The sequence below is a fragment of the Manis javanica genome, chromosome 4, assembly GCF_040802235.1.
Source record: "Manis javanica isolate MJ-LG chromosome 4, MJ_LKY, whole genome shotgun sequence".
In the NCBI taxonomy this organism is placed as follows: Eukaryota; Metazoa; Chordata; class Mammalia; order Pholidota; family Manidae; genus Manis; species Manis javanica.
In genome coordinates this window covers 8458231-8475025 of record NC_133159.1, presented here as the reverse complement: position 1 = coordinate 8475025, position 16795 = coordinate 8458231, and the positions used below count along the sequence as shown (strand labels likewise).

General features: G+C 37.4%; 1 protein-coding gene across 5 annotated transcripts in view; it reads left to right on the top strand.

Moving 5' to 3' along the window:
* Window positions 1-16795, top strand: part of MTOR (mechanistic target of rapamycin kinase) — a 133187-nt gene that overhangs the window by 21947 nt on the left and 94445 nt on the right. For all 5 annotated transcript variants that reach the window (XR_005056362.2, XM_036999744.2, XM_036999745.2 and 2 more), the window contains exons 19-20: window positions 968-1218; window positions 14614-14700. Coding sequence is in view for 4 of the 5 variants with exons in the window: in XM_036999744.2 (XP_036855639.1) it covers window positions 968-1218; window positions 14614-14700 (338 nt within the window). In the remaining variant the exon portion in view is untranslated. The remainder of the gene's footprint in view (window positions 1-967; window positions 1219-14613; window positions 14701-16795) is intronic.

The window sequence follows — 16795 nt, the reverse complement described above, 5'->3', positions numbered from 1 at the left end:
TTGGGGTATCTGAGGCAAGACTCAGGGGCGTAGAAAAACTATTAGTGATCAGAATCCAGGGCTCTTTTTTCCATCATGTGGTTTGGCCCTAGAGCCCCTTTGCCTTTTGACAAGGAGCCTGAGAGATTGGATAAAGCATAGGGATGCCCTCAACTTACCCCATTGTCCATCTGGACAGGCTTATTTCTCAAAGTGTGAAAGTTCAACAGTGCCTCTCCCAACTATACCAGCAAAATATTATTTTCCCAAAATAATATAATTTGTTTCTAAATTCTGTGGATGGCATCATACCGCATGCAGTTTGTTCTCTGTATTAAGTGTGCCTAATCCTTCCAGACCCCAAGCTGTCAGGAGCAGATTCTGAGCTGTGTCCCTCCAGGTGTTCCTCCTTACTCAGCTGCACCAGTCATCCAGCCCCTTGACAGTTCTAGTTCTAACCTACTCCATGGCACCGTTAACCCTCATCTGTCATCCAGTGTCCCCACCCCGCCCCAAGTCCTGGAGATCCTTGTTGTCCAGGTCAGGTAGCATTTGCCACTCACTTGTCTGGATTCCCTGTGGGGATCAAACAGCTGCTAAGCAGATGTTTGCCTAATTTAATTCCCTTTACTTTCATTTGAGGGAGTAATTATTTTTATTTATGGTTTCAGTTACAAAGTTGTGAACTATAATGATAAGAAGCAAAGTTAAATATAGCAGTTTAAAGAAACCCATCATGTACTGACTGTTTTAGGCTTTTGCGGTTTGAGTAGTAGAAAAGCCAAGAACTGTTGAGTCCTCACTGGTGAGAGCCTATTCATTGGTCCTAATACATGCTGCATTCTCAGTGGTGTCAGCATATAGCAAGGAGAAAGATACGAATGCTAATGACTGCCAGGAGGTCTTTTGTTTGTTGTTAACCATGTCTGCGTGAAGTCAGAATCACATCCCATAGAGCTCATGAGGCTCACCATTGTTTTTGTCGTAGCTGACTACAGCACCAGTGAAATGCTGGTCAACATGGGAAACCTGCCCCTGGACGAGTTCTACCCAGCCGTGTCCATGGTGGCCCTGATGCGGATCTTCCGAGACCAGTCACTGTCTCACCATCACACCATGGTTGTCCAGGCTATCACCTTCATCTTCAAGTCCTTGGGGCTCAAGTGTGTGCAGTTCCTGCCCCAGGTCATGCCTACTTTCCTGAATGTCATTCGGGTCTGTGATGGGGCCATCCGGGAAGTAAGTGGCTAAACCCCAATGCTTGCCTCTCCTGGCTCTAAGCCACACCTGCATGGAAGATCCATCTTTGCCTCAGCTTCCTAATAATGTGGCCAAGCAACAGCTTCCTAATAATGTACTCTGCTTGCTGTTGAGCATGATGGCTCTCCTTCCCCTTAACTTCTAGCACCCAAGTGTACAGGCTTAATCAGCTGGGCACAACTTCCTAGTGTATCCCCTCAAAAAGGCTAAAGGAAGAGTAGCCTAGAGGGAGGGACAGCATTGTCATTCTCAGTATTCCAGGTTCAAACCAGTTGTCTGGTAGAACGTCCCACAGAGTGGCTTGCTGCTTGCTTCTTCATTATTAGACTTAACTCAAAAAATTTTCAGTGAGAATACAGCAGAGGTGAGGGTGTGTATTTCCTACCAGATCTCATGATGTCCAGTTTGTCTCATTACTGTTGATCCTGAGCTTCAGCACTGTTAAGTTGGCATTTGTCAGATCGCTGCATTGTAAAGTTACCTTTTCTCTTTAGTCAGTAAGTAATCTGTGGGGTGATACTTTGAGACTGTGTGACTGTCCTTTTACCTAATGATTTTAGCTTCCTTTGATGGTTCTTGCCTGAATCAGTTTTCACACTGATTGTAAAATAATGACTTTCTAGTTCTATCATTTCTTCTACTTGTATCATCTGGCACTTTTCTGTGAAGAAGAAATTTCCCCTTTGCCTCCTCCTTTCTCTGTCTTGTTCTGTATTTTTTCTCTCCCTAAACTACAGAATATGCAGAATGGTTCTTTGATTACTATATCTATGCCACTTCCAACAGCAAACCTACTAAATGAAGTTCAGGGTGGCTTTGCACTTCTTGTTCTTGAATATATTCTGCAAGGGTGTACAGTCCAAGTAGTGTGTTTAAACAATACTTGATTTGTTTTTCCCTCTGTGATTATATGTTCAATTTGATGTACATTTAGAGGAGGATAATATTTTTTTTAAAAGTGTATTTTCTAATTTTGTGCCTGGAGTGTGGATGTGCAGTTTATTTTTATGTAATCAACCTCATTGAATTCTTACTAATTCTAATAATTTACCTGAATATTTTCCCAGGTCTTCATTCTGAATAATCATATAGTCTGCAGACAGACAGTTTTGGTTTTAATCTGTAAACCAGTTCTTACGTTTCTTTATTGCATTCTTAGACCTTCACTGCAGTGTTGATTAGACTCTGATTGTGGAAATCTTATTCCTGGCTTTAATGGGACTGCTATTAAGATTTCACCATTAAGTATGATGTTTGCTATAGGGTTTTAGTGGATAGCTTTTCAAAAGATGTAAGATCATTATTCTGCTCTTTATTATTACTTCTGTCATATGTTCTTTCTTCTACTTTTTTTATAAATTCTTAGGTTTAAACATTAGCTCTTAATTTATTAAAGAGCTTTTATCATGAATGAGTACTGGATTTACCAAATGCTTTTTGCTTGTTGTGACGGTCATGTTTTGCCCTTTCAATGTGTTAATATGTTGAATTATATTTATATATGTTCTAATGTTAAAATATCCTTAAATTCTTGTATTAAAACCATCTTGGTTATGATGTATTTTTTCAATATATAGATTTTATATATAATATTTAATCTAGAACTTTTACAACTATGTCCCTGGGTGAAACTGGCCTGTGGTACTTATTTTTTGACCATGGGTTCAAAGACCAGTTTAGCTTTTATGTTTCTTCTTAAAGAAGAAGTTTGGCCCCATATTTCTGAGAAATTATTCCTTTTATCTAAATAACAAAATCCATTGGCATGAATTTGGTCACACTATTCTTTTATATTTTAATTTATTGATAGAGATTTTATTATTTTTCTTTTTCAAAGAACCAACTTTTGCATTTGTTGATCTTTGCTCTTATATCTGTTTTCTATTTCATTAATCTGTATTACTTCTCTCATATTTTCTTTCTGCTTTTTTTTTAATTCTTATGTTTAAACATTAGCTCATTAACTCAGTCCTTCTTGTCTAATCTGTTAAGGTTGTAAATTTATCTTTAAATGTTTAGCTGCATTTCAAAACTTTCCAAACTCTATTAATAAAGTTGAAGTTTACATACCGTAAAATTCACTTTTTGCAAGTATTGAATCCAGTGATTTTTAGTGTGTTTGCAAAGTTGTGTAACCATAACTGTAATATAATTTTAGAAAATTTCCATTATCCCAGAAAGAAACCTTCCATTTACATTCATTTCCCATTCCTACCTCAACCCTGGGCAACCACTAATCTACTCTATGTCTCTAAGATTTGCCTTTTCTGGGCAGTTCATAGAATTAGAATCATACATGTTTTTTTGTGTCTGGCTTCTTTCACTTAGCATGATACTTTTGAGGTTTGTCCATCTAATGACATGGATCAGTATTTCATTTCTTTTTTATTGCTGAATGTAATATTTTCATTGTTGTTCAGAAATAAGTATTTCTAATGTTTATTATGATTTCTTTCACTGCTGAGTTATTTAGAAGTGGATATTTTAATTTGCAAACTTACAGGATTTTAATTTTATTTTTTGGATGTCTGTTTCAAAATTAATTTCATTAGGTTTATAATTCTTTGGTGTTTGCTGAAACTACCTTGATAGTCTAATGCTTTTGATTTTGGTAAATGTTTCCTGTATGCTTAGGAATGGTGTGTGTTTGCTGATGTTAAGTGCAAGGTTCTACATATGTCATTAGATTTAAACTTACTACTTGCGTTCAAATCTTTTGTATCCTTGTTCATTTTTTGCTTGCTTAATCTGTCGATTACTAAAAGAAGTGAAATAAGTCTCCCTTACAATGGTGGATTTAGTAATTTCTCATAGTTTAGTCAGTTCTGTTTTACATATTTTGAGGGTTATATTAGGTGCATACAAATTGTTAATCATCATTACCTTCCTGTAAATTAAATCTTTTATTTTTTTTAAGGATCCTTTTTATCTTTAGTAATATCTTAAAATTTATTTGATCACTACTAATATAGCTAGGCCAGCCTTTATTTTTTTTTTTTGGAGGGTGTTATGTCTTTTCTTATCTATGTACTTTTAACTATCTTGTGACTTTCTGCTTTAGATGGGTCTCTCATAATAATTATGCAATAATATAGCTAGATTATCTTTTCAAACCATTTGAAAATATTTGTCTTTTAATCAGTACAGTCTAGTTACATTTATTGTGATTGGTAATATATTTGAGTTTATTTCCACCATCTTCATGCTTTATTTGTGACCTGCTTTAATTATTTATTTTCTTTTTTTTCTGTCTTCTTGCACTCGATTGAGCTTTTGTTTTCTTTTTCCCTTCTACTTTTGGCCACCTTTAAATTTATTAACTATTTTGTAACAGAATATTTCAATCATAAACAAGAGTAGACAACTTAAATTCTCATACTTATCAATAAATACTAGCATTTGATCAGTTTGGTCTCATCTTACTATGTTCCCCCCCAACCACACACACACATACACCCACTTTTTTCTGGGGTATTTTTTTTTCCTTTTTTTTTTTTAATTGTGGAACCATTAATATACAATCACATGAGCAACATTGTGGTTACTAGATTCCCCCCACTCTCAAGTCCCCACCACCTACCCCATTACAGTCACTGTCCATCAGCATAGTAAGATGCTATAGCATCACTACTTGTCTTCTCTGTGCTATACACTTGCCCCCCACTATGTTATGTGTGCTAATCATAATGACCCTTATTCCCCTTATCCCTCCCTTCCCACCCACTCTCCCCAGTCCCTTTCCTTTTGGCAACTGTTAGTCCATTCTTGGGTTCTGTGAGTCTGCTGCTGTTTTGTTCCTTCAGTTTTTGCTTTGTTCTTATGCTCCACAGATGAGTGAAATCATTTGGTGCTTGTCTTTCTCTGTCTGACTTACTTCACTGAGCATAATACCCTCTAGCTCCATCCATGTTGTTGTAAATGGTAGGATTTGTTTTCTTCTTATGGCTGAATACTATTCCATTGTGTATATGTACCACATCTTCTTTATCCATTCATCTACTGATGGACACTTAGGTTGCTTCCATTTCTTGGCTATTGTAAATAGTCATGCAATAAACATAGGGGTGCATCTGTCTTTTTCAAACTGGGCTGCTGCATTCTTAGGGTAAATTCCTAGGAGTGGAATTCCTGGGTCAAATGGTATTTCTATTTTGAGTTTTTTGAAGAACCTCCATATTGCTTTCCACAATGGTTGAACTATTTTACATTCCCACCAGCAGTGTAGGAGGGTTACCCTTTCTCTGCATCCTCACCAGCATTTGTTGTTCCTAGTCTTTTCTGTGTTGACCATCCTAACTGGTGTGAGGTGATATCTGATTGTGGTTTTAATTTGCATTTCCCTCATAATTAGTGATGTGGAACATCTTTTCATGTGCCTGTTGGCCATCTGAATTTCTTTGGAGAAATGTCTGTTCATATCCTCTGCCCATTTTTAATAGGGTTATTTGCTTTTTGGGTGTTGAGGCATGTGAGTTCTTTATATATTTTTGATGTTAACCCCTTTCTGGGGTATTTTAAAGCAAATTCCAGATACATCAGTTTTTTACCAGTAAATACTTTTTTTCCTTATACAACCACAATTATGATACCTACAAAATCAGTAATAATTCCTTAATATCATCTAATATCAATCTTCTCCAGATGTCCTTGTTTATATTAAAAATATCTTCTTATATTTGTTTTATTCAAATCCAGCCAGATAAGGTTCATTTGTGGCATTTGGTTGATATGTCCAGTTCTCTTTCTATCTATTCTCCTTTTCCCTCACTTTTTATTTCATGTTGTATATTTGTGAAAGAATCCAGGTCATTTGTCCACTAGAATTTCCCATTCTGTATTTGGCTAATTGTATCTTCAAGATGTCTTTTAACTTCCTGTAAACTGATTAGATTTAGAGGATTGATTAGATTCAGGTTCCATTCTTTGGCAAGAAATACTTCATAGGTGGTACCTTATAGTTGCTATTTCAACGTTTAGTTGAGTATTTTCTGAGTGATCTGTTTGCAGTGATACGAAGGTTGATCAGTAGGCTCAGGCGTTGTGATCCTGTGTTCCCCAGCAGCCTTTCTCCTAATCATTGTAGTGTTCACTGATGATTGTTTCCTAGAACCATTATTTGATTAGAAACTACAAAATGGTGAATTTCTGGTTCCAATATTCCTTCTGGATTTGTTAGCTAGAAATCATTTATAGAGAAGTTTATGTCATCAGCTATTAATTTGAAGTATAGTTTATGCAGGAAAGGAAGAATAAAGTAGATATTCCTAGCTTATCAAGTACATTTCATTTAAGCCTACGCAGAGCTACTTTCAAGGAGCTATGGTTTATTTAAGCGAGAGATGATACTTAAGAGACTGCAGTTTGTATGCTGGGGTGCTCATTGCTACTGGGTGATTATTGTTTCTAGGCCTTTTTGGTGAATAGAACTAGAAATGTATAATGTTTAGAAAAAGGAAGTATAAATCATAAACTTAATACTGAAATTTCCAATTCAAATTTAAGATTAAACCATTTTTACCTCTCTGATTTTATACTTGTATGTCTTTTCTGTTATACTGAAAAACTTGGCCTTGGTTCTGATATTTCTATAATTACTTGCTGTGTCTTTTTAAAAAAATTTTTATTAAGGTATTATTGATACACACTCTTATGAAGGTTTCACATGAAAAAACAATGTGGTTACTACATTTACCCATATTATCAAGTCCCCACCCATACCCCAATGCAGGCACTGTCCCATCAGTGTAGTAAGATGCCACAGATTCACTATTTGCCTTCTCTGTGCTACACTGTTTTCCTCGTGATCCCCCACACCATGTGTACTAAACATAATGCCCCTCAGTCCCCTTCTCCCTCCCTTCCCACCTGCCCTTCCACACCCCTCCCCTTTGGTAACCACTAGTTCCTTCTTGGAGTCTCTGAGTCTGCTGCTATTTTGTTCCTTCAGTTTTGCTTCGTTGTTATACTCCACAAATGAGGGACATCATTTGGCACTTGTCTTTCTCCACCTGGCTTATTTCACTGAGCATAATGTCCACCAGCTCCATCCATGTTGTTGCAAATGGTAGGGTTTATTTCTTTCTTATGGCTGCATAGTATTCCATTGTGTATATGTACTGCATCTTCTTTATCCATTCATCTACTGCTGGACACTTAGATTGCTTCCATATCTTGGAAAAAGTGCTGCGATAAACATAGGGCTGCATATGTCTTTTTGAATCTGAGAAGTTGTATTTTTTGGGTAAATTCCAAGGAGTGGGATTCATGGGTCAAATGGTATTTCTATTTTTAATTTTTTGAGGAACCTCCATATTGCTTTCCACAATGGTTGAACTAGCTTACATACCCGCCAGCAGTGTAGGAGGGTTCCCCTTTCTCCACATCCTCGCCAGCATTTGTTGTTCTTAGTCTTTTCGATGCTGGCCATCCTAACTGGTGTGAGGTGATATCTCATTGTGGTTTTAATTTGCATTTCTCTGATGATTAGTGACATGGAGCATCTTTTCATGTGTCTGTTGGCCATCTGAATTTCTTCTTTGTAAAACTGTCTCTTCATATCTTCTGCCCGTTTGTTAATCAGGTTATTTGCTTTTTGAGTGTTGAGGCTTGTAAGTTCTTTATATATTTTGGATGTTAATCCCTTGTCAGATATGTCTTTTACAAATACATTCTCCCATACTATAAGATGCCTTTTTGTTCTGTTGATGGTGTCCTTTGCTGTACAGTTTCATTCTCTTGCATGTAGCTGTTCAGTTTTGCCAACAACAGTTGTTGAAGAGGCTGTCATTTCCCCATTGCCATGGCTCCTTTATCATTTATTAATTGACCGTATATGTATGGGTTTATATCAGGGCTCTCTAGTCTGTTCCATTGGTCTATGGTTCTGTCCTTGTGCCAGTTACCAAATTGTCTTGATTACTGTGGCTTTGTAGTAGAGCTTGAAGTAGGGGAGCATAATACCCCCAGCTTTATTCTCAGGATTGCTTTGGCTATTTGGGGTCTTCTGTGGTTCCATATGAATTTTAGAACGATTTGCTCTAGTTTGTTGAAGAATGTTGTTGGTATTTTGATAGGAGTTGCCTTGAATCTGTAGATTGCTTTAGGTGGGATGGCCACTTTGACAATATTAATTCTTCCTAGCCATGAGCACAGGGTGTGTTTCCATTTATTGGTATCTTCTTTTATTTCTCTCATGAGTGTCCTATAGTTTTCAGGGTATAGGTCTTTCACTTCCTTGGTTAGGTTTATTCCTAGGTGTTTTATTCTTTTTGATGCAATTGTGAATGAAATTGTTTTCCTGATTTCTCTTTCTGCTAGTTCATCATTCATGTATAGGAATGCAATACATTTCTGTGTATTAATTTTGTATTCCGCAACTTTGCTGAATTCAGATATTAGATCTAGTAGTTTTGGAGTGGATTCTTTAGGGTTTTTTCTGTACAGTATCATGTCATCTGCAAACAGGGACAGTTTAACTTCTTCCTTGCCTATCTGGATGCCTTTTATTTCTTTGTGTGTCTGATTGCTGTGGCTAGGACCTCCAGTACTATATTGCATAGAAGTGGGGAGAGAGGACATTCTTGTCTTGTTCCCGATCTTAAAGGAAAAGCTTTCAGCTTCTCACTGTTAAGTATAATGTTGACTGTGGGTTTGTCATATATGGCCTTTATTATGTTGAGGTACTTGCCCTCTATACCCATTTTGGTAAGAGTATTTATCATGAATGGATGTTGAATTTTGTCAAATGCTTTTTCAGCATCTATGGAAATGATCATGTGGTTTTTGTCCTTCATTTTGTTGATGTGGTGGATGATGTTGATGGATTTTCTAATGTTGTACCATCCTTGCATCCCTAGAATAAATCTTACTTGATCATGATGGATGATCTTTTTGATGTGTTTTTGAGTTCAGTTTGCTAATATTTTGTTGAGTGAACATCAGAGATATTGGTCTGTAATTTTCTTTTTTTGTGGTGTCTTTGCCTGGTTTTGGTATTAGAGTGATGCTGGCCTCATAGAATGAGTTTGGAAGTATTCCCTCTTCTTCTACTCTTTGGAAAACTTTAAGGAGGAAGGGTATAAGGTCTTCACTAAATGTTTCATAAAATTCAGCGGTGAAGTCATCTGGTCCGGTAGTTTTGTTCTTAGGTAGGTTTTTGATTACCAGTTCAATTTCGTTGCTGGTAATTGGTCTGTTCAGATTTTCTGTTTCTGGGTCAGCCTTGGAAGGTTGTATTTTTCTAGAAAGTTGTCTGTTTCTTCTAGGTTATCCAGTTTGTTAGCATATATTTTTTCATAGTATTCTCTAATAATTCTTTGTATTTCTTTGGTGTCCATAGTGATTTTTCCATGTCCATAGTGATTTTTCCTTTCTCATTTCTGATTCTGTTTATGTGTGTAGACTCTTTTTTTCTTGATAAGTCTGACTAGGGATTTATCTATTTTGTTTATTTCCTCGAAGAACCAGCTCTTGCTTTCATTGATTCTTTCTGTTGTTTTATTCTTCTTGATTTTATTTATTTCTGCTCTTATCTTTATTATGTCCCTCCTTCTACTGACTTTGGGCCTCCTTTGTTCTTCTTTTTTTAGTTTCATTAATTGTGAGTTTAGACTGCTCATATGGGATTGTTCTTCTTTTCTGAGTTGGCCTGTATTGCAGTATACTTTCCTCTCAGCACGGCCTTCACTGTGTCCCATATATTTTGCAGTGTTGAATTATTGTTGTCATTTGTCTCCATATATTGCTTGATCTCTGTTTTTATTTGGTCATTAATCCATTGGTTATTTAGGAGCATGTTGTGAAGCCTCCATGTGTTTGTGGGATTTTTCATATTCTTTACATAATTTATTTCCAGTTTCATACCTTTGTGGTCTGAGAAACTGGTTGGTACAATTTCAGTATTTTTGAATGACCGAGGCTCTTTTTGTGGCCTAGTATATGATCTATTCTTGAAAATATTCCATGTGCACTTGAGAAAAATGTGTATTCTGCTGCTTTTGGGTGTAGAGTTCTATAGATGTCTGTTAGGTCAATCTGTTCTAATGTGTTCAGTGCCTCTGTGTCCTTACTTATTTTCTGTCTCATTGATCTGTCCTTCAGAGTGTACTTGCTTTATCTTGCAGAATATTTACCTATATGTATTTTGTATACATATAAAATACATATAAAATGACCAGTATTAACAATGAGATTACTAAATGCTGTTCAAGATTTTGCAATTTTTTTGTGTTGTTTTTAGGATGTGTCCTGTTAGGAGTATACACCAAAAAACTGGGTTTAGTCACTTGAAATCCTTCTTTGAGTGATTGTGCATTCTCATTCATTTATAGTTAAATTCATTTGTTTTTGTTTATTTTCAACTTTTAGAAATTCCTCTGAATTTTTCTAATTGAACCTTTATTCTAGTTATGTAAGACATTAACATAGTTTCCTGTTGCTGGCATAACAAATCACCACCAACATAGTAGCTTAAAACAACAACACAGATTTATTATCTTACAGATCTGTAGGTCATAAGTCTGACTCAGGTCATACTGAGCTAAAAAATCAGGGTGCCATTAAGGCTGAGGTTCTTTCTGGAGGCTCTAGGGAAGAATCCATTACCTCGCTTTCTCTAGCTCCCAGAGGCTGCTTGCATTCTTTGGCCCCCTTTCTCTGTCTTCAGAGTCAGCAACATTGCATTTGTCTCTAACCCCCTTCTTTTGCTGTCAGATCTTTCTCTCCAAACACTGAAAGGGAAGTGTCTCTGCTCTTAAGGACTCCCGTGGTTAGATTGGGTCCACATGCATAATCTCCCCTCCCAAGGTCCTGGACCTTTCTCACATTTTCAGAGGTCCTGTTTGTCATGTAATTTGTTCACTAGTTCTAGGGATTAGGGCATGGGCATTTTGGGGTACCATTATTCTGCCTACCACACTTTTCCCAAAGTTAACCGTTTTTATTGGTATCTAAATTTATCTTTTCACTGTTTTATTTTTGAAAATGTAAGGGAATATTCCTCCACCTTCCGTCCTCAAAGTGTTTATGTGGGACTTCATTGTGTGAACCTACTGCAGCTATTAAACCAGGCCCCACTGATGAACGTTCGTGTTTTTTTCCAGTCTTTTGATGTTTAAAATAGTCCCATAGTAAAAAACTTCATGCATACATCATTTTCACCTCTTGATCTTTTGTACTTGATTGGCCTCATTTCTTTCATTTCACTCTTTGTTCTGCAGAATAGAGCCCAGTGTACAGTAAGAGAAATGGATCTGGTTTTACCTTTTCACCCTAAAAATTTGGTTTGCATATCTAATTTCACAGTCTAAAATCAGTATATCCATCTTTTCCCTCAGCCATATGTGAACCTTAGAATGATTGCTCAAACTATCTCCTTTCCTTCTTATGGAATATCATTCTTTTTACCGCCAAATTAAACATTGTTACTATTATTTTATCTAGACAGTGTTTGTTTATATTCATCCACACTTACCATTTCTTTCTCTTTCTGTCTCCCACCTCATAGCTTCCTCCTAGGGTCATTTTCCTTCATAAGGCAAATTCTTATTGTGAGCATCCATCGAAGTAAACTCTTTTTCTTTATCTGGAAAAATCTTTATTTTGCCCCCTTTTAAAATCTTCATTTAGCTGAGAATACAGTTTGGGGTTCTTCTGCAACTGTAGATACTGTCCTACTGTTTTCTGACTTCTTTTGTTGCTATTGAGAAATCATGATTCCTTTTTACTTAATCTCCCTTTTCTCTACAGCTATTTCAGATCTTCTCATTATTTTTGTTGTCCTGAAATTTCACCGTTGTATATCTAGATATGGGTATCTTTTTCTTACCCTGTTTGGGATCGGTGGGTTTCCTGAATGTGAGGACTCCACTCCTACTTTTTCCTATCAGAATTTGATTCAACATGTAGAGCTTCTTACTCTGTCCGTAATATCTCTTAGTTTCTTGTTCATATTTTTCTTATTTGTCCCTCAGAGATGTATTCTGAATATTTTTTCACATCCATTTTCTGTTCACTAATTCTTCAGCTATGTCTTTTTGGCTCATCACTGATTTTCTAGTTTCAATTCTGTTTTTTTATTTCTGAAGTCATATTAGGTTCTTTCTCATTATTTTATTCTCACTTTTTCTTTAAGCCTTTTAAATAGATTTCTATCCAATAATTACAAATGTATCACATTATTGATGCATCTAAATTTAATTCTAGTTCCTGCTGAGTCACACTTACAGTGTTTATCCTTATGTGTTTTATACTTTTAGATCATGTATCATATCTAGTACTTCCCTGGAGCAGTACTAGAAAATCTGCTCCAAAGTTGCATCTCTCCAGAGAGGATTTGCATTTGCTTCTGCCAGCTAATCCAGGAGAACTTTAATTTTTTGGCTTAGAGTTTCTCAGGCCGCACGGATCGTTAAAATCACACCCTAAACTCATAGGGGAATGGCCTGAAATTACAAACTCTCTAGGGGAGACGTTTTTTTCTACCTAGACTCCACATCAAGACTGACAAACTTTGTCTTCTTTTGCCAGTGGGCAAATTGGGGGTGGGTGGAGGGGGACGGTGCGGTGGGATTCACCATTTCTCTCAGTATGTAGCCCTTGAAAGTCTGGCTTCATGGGAAAGATTTCAGTTCTGATAATCTAATAACAATTATGCATTACTTTTAGGCTTTTTATAGGGGAATCTGGGAGATCTAATCCACCATATTTTTAGAAACAAAACTATGTGCTCTTTTGAAATACTTATGTTCAGGAGAAAAAAGAAAAAAGCATGTGAATGAATCTAAAGGAGAAGAAATGAGGTGGCAGCGTGGGCTCCTTACCTGGGAATGGGACACTCACCTGTGTGTGTCCACTGTGTTACCATTCCTCATCAGTCTGCCCCAGAGGCTCCCCCATTTATACCCAAGAGGAAATGACAGCAAGCGTCAGGAGGCTTTTGTCCTCTGTCTCATGGTTTTCCCTGGCCTCCCTGCAGTCCCTAATGCCCTGCTTTTCTTCCAACTTAGATTTTCTACCTCCTTTCAGGTTTTATATAACAACATTTAAAGAACCACTATTTAAGAGTCTCATGTCCCTTGATCTTTGTAATGTATTTTTATAGAAACCATTTCACAAAACCTGTCAGCAGTGATTATATGAGGAGGGGCCCAGGAGATAAGTAGTGATGGCCTGACTGAGTCGAGCCTGTGCCATAGTGACCAAGTTCTAGCCTTATAATCCATTGGTGTCCCTGTCATTAAAGAATGAGTCCCAGCTCTCTTTGAGCCCAATCCTTGATGTTCTGTCAGTCTTGCATCTTTAGGTATTGAGTGTGGTAAGTCTATTACTCACTGTAAAACAACGCTTTTCATTTATCCCATCTTACCCAAGTTTCAAAATGTGGATTAGTGTTAAAATATGTATGTTTATTGCTAAATTATCCTGTCTTTGTTAATGGTGGAGAGCAAAGGCATAGAGAGCTTAAAGTCTTTAAGGGAGGGAGGTTTAGAAAATGCTACTTACTATTGACATATATAGCGCTGTCTAAAGATCTTAATAGAATAAAAACTCTACCCTGCAGACATCTTTAACCTGGAAAGTAGTTGGGATTCCCTTACCCAAGCCCTCTTCATTTCCAACTTTATTTAGTGATGGCATCTCTTCTTACAGTTGCAAGGTTATCAACCTAAACAGAATCCCCTTATCCCATCCTTCCCCCAATTTGCTTGCTGTTTTAGATAACAATTTCTTAGACACACTTGTCTAATTAAGATCTAATTAATTGAGTTAATTACTATAAATGAATCACAATATCCATAATAGTTAGCTATATTTATTGTAGAAGGTAAATGGTAGTGAATTGGGACTGAATAAGCAAAAGATACATTTATAGTTGATAAGAATTTCATGTCCAATTTTAAATCTTTAGTAACTCCAGAAATTCTTCAATGATAGACGGTGTTCATTGAGCACTTAACAGTATTCATGTTGCTATTCAAGTGCTGTTTAGGTATTATCCTATTTGACTCTTAGAACAAGTCTAGGAGACAAGTACTATTATCTCCATCTTACTGCTAAAGAGGCTGAATGTGGAGAGGTTAATGAAGGTCACAAAGCTAATAGGCAACATAATGACTCAAAACAGCCTGTCTGGCCCCAAACCCCCTGCTAGGCAGTAACTGGCTGGCCTGGTCTGTAAAACCACAGACAGTTGTTTTTAGCCTCCACTACCAAAGGTTTTATGTCTGATTCTTTGAAATTTAGTCTCAGTAGATATGGTGGCGTGGAAACTGATTGATTGGTTTACCTTTATTTATTCACATGGACTTATGGTAAGCCCAGGAGTTCTGCATCCTTTATGGTGCCAACTTGCTGACCTCTTCTTCTCCATTTCAGTTCCTGTTCCAGCAGCTGGGAATGTTGGTGTCATTTGTGAAGAGCCACATCAGACCTTACATGGATGAAATAGTCACCCTCATGAGAGTGAGTAGAAGTTAATGCTTTGGCCTGTTCATCAGTATCTAGGTCAGGAATGTTCAGAAGCCAGTTTGGATAATGTGAACATTTTTTTCATGGGTCAGTTTAGAGCTGTTACAACCCGAGTACAAGAAGTGGAGCAAGATGTCCCACTAGATTACGAGGGGGAGATGGGCTGTGGCTGCAGGCTCCCAGGTATAAGAGTACAAAGAGTCTGAGGAGGAATCCTGAAGTGATTGTTTACCAGAAATAGACTTTCAAGTTCTTTGCCGCACACACAACAAAAGCAATTTCATTTAATATTACAACAGTGCTTGACTATTCCCACGAAAGCTCTCTTTCTTACTGCCTATAAAACCATGGCCTTAAGAGAGGCCTGGTGATTGGGTTTTTTGAGGGCTATTAAATATGATGGACTCCTGTCAGGCACTGAGAAAGAAAGTGATGCTTTACCCTGCTACCTCCAAAAGCATAAATGCTACCTTCTGACTGCAGCAGCATGTGAGAAAAGGCTCACATCCCAGATTTTATAACACGCTTTAAACGGGTGCAGAAGCTCCCTATCAATGCCAATATCATTTTCTGTTTGAGGGGGAGACCTGCGTCCTACTGTTCTATATAATTTAAATGTCTCTGTTGGAAAGACTGCTCTGCATTGATGGCCGTGTCCTCAAAGAACTGGAAGACAATTCTTCCAATGAGTTCTGTTCTACATGAGGCCTTTGTAGTTAGCTTGGAGGAAGCAGCAGGACTAAAATCAAAGTGGCTGGCTTCAAACTGAAACTTCCCTGAAACTGGGTCTCCAAACTGAAAAACTCTTCTATGTATGAATAATTAAAAGCTGCTCTGTTCCCTGACTGCTGCCACAGAGGCTCTATACAAAGAAGAGTTGGGAAGAGTGCTAAAAGCCTGGTGGCACGAGGGGAGGGGCAAGGGAGGAAACAGTGAATGCGTGGTTTGAAGCTGAAGTAATCTGTGACTTATTCCCCCCAAAAAACTTAGGACTAAAGCATTGGGTTTGAGGCAGGGAGCCTCATACCTGTAAAATACAGCTTTCATTTCTTCCAAGCTGGAGAAGGTGCAACAGGGGCTCTTCCTTTGGCTGTTGATCCAGGGCATTTTAATGAGCTCCACAGAGCCTGGGAAGAGAACAGTTTTTGTGAACAGTGATCCCTGGGCAGGCTGCCTGGCTTCTTTGAAGTAGAGAAACCTTTGGTGAGAGCCAATAGTAATACAGTAGAGAGGTAGGTGGGCTTTCTCTAAAGAAGGCAGAAAGTGTGGTCCAAGTGAATGAACATCAGACAAACCATGGAGGCAGTAAAATCTGTGGTGTTTCTTTGGCAAAGCTTTTTATCTAGAGAAGATAGCTTCTGTGGAGAGAATACTTCTCCTCCAAGCAGAGAGAAAGTTTTACCAGCATTAATAGTAAGGTTTTTAGTTTCCAAACTATTATGATTAAAAAAAAATTTTTAATTAAAATACTTGTAGCTTTATAAATAAAGCCTTTCATCTGAGGAGTTATCTTTTTTTTTTTTTCATTGACTCTTCCTCTGAATTAACTGGGGACCCAAGAGTAGGAATATGTATTTGTTGCCATCATTAGTAGAGTTTCTATCATCATTAAGTCTCTTACCCTGGAAGTTTTAAAAAAAAGTGGCAGGCAACTGTCTTTTTGAGTCGATTTGAAATGACAGCTTTCCCTGGAGTCAGAGACTTGAACCATTTGCGTTGCAGTACCCAGGCAGGATCTGTGGCCAATTGGCCAAATTTTTATTTTAGTAACTTATGTGGAATATAATTACATGTGTATAGAAAAAGTGCTCCTTTTGTGGTACACTTCAAGCCTGAAAATAAATTTGGGACAGATGTCAGATGCTGTCTAGCAAAGTCCAAATCCAGAAAGGGCAAAAAATCTTGTTAACACTGGAATCTCTATCCTCTGGTAGAGACTAGGTGTTACCCAAAGTAAAGAATACACCCTGGGCAGCATGAGAGCTCCTAGAGTGACATGAACTTACTCATTTATTCTGCAAACTTGTGTTTGGATGGCTGGAATATCCCAGGAGTTCCTGGGGAGACAGATGGATCAAAGGGATTTCTT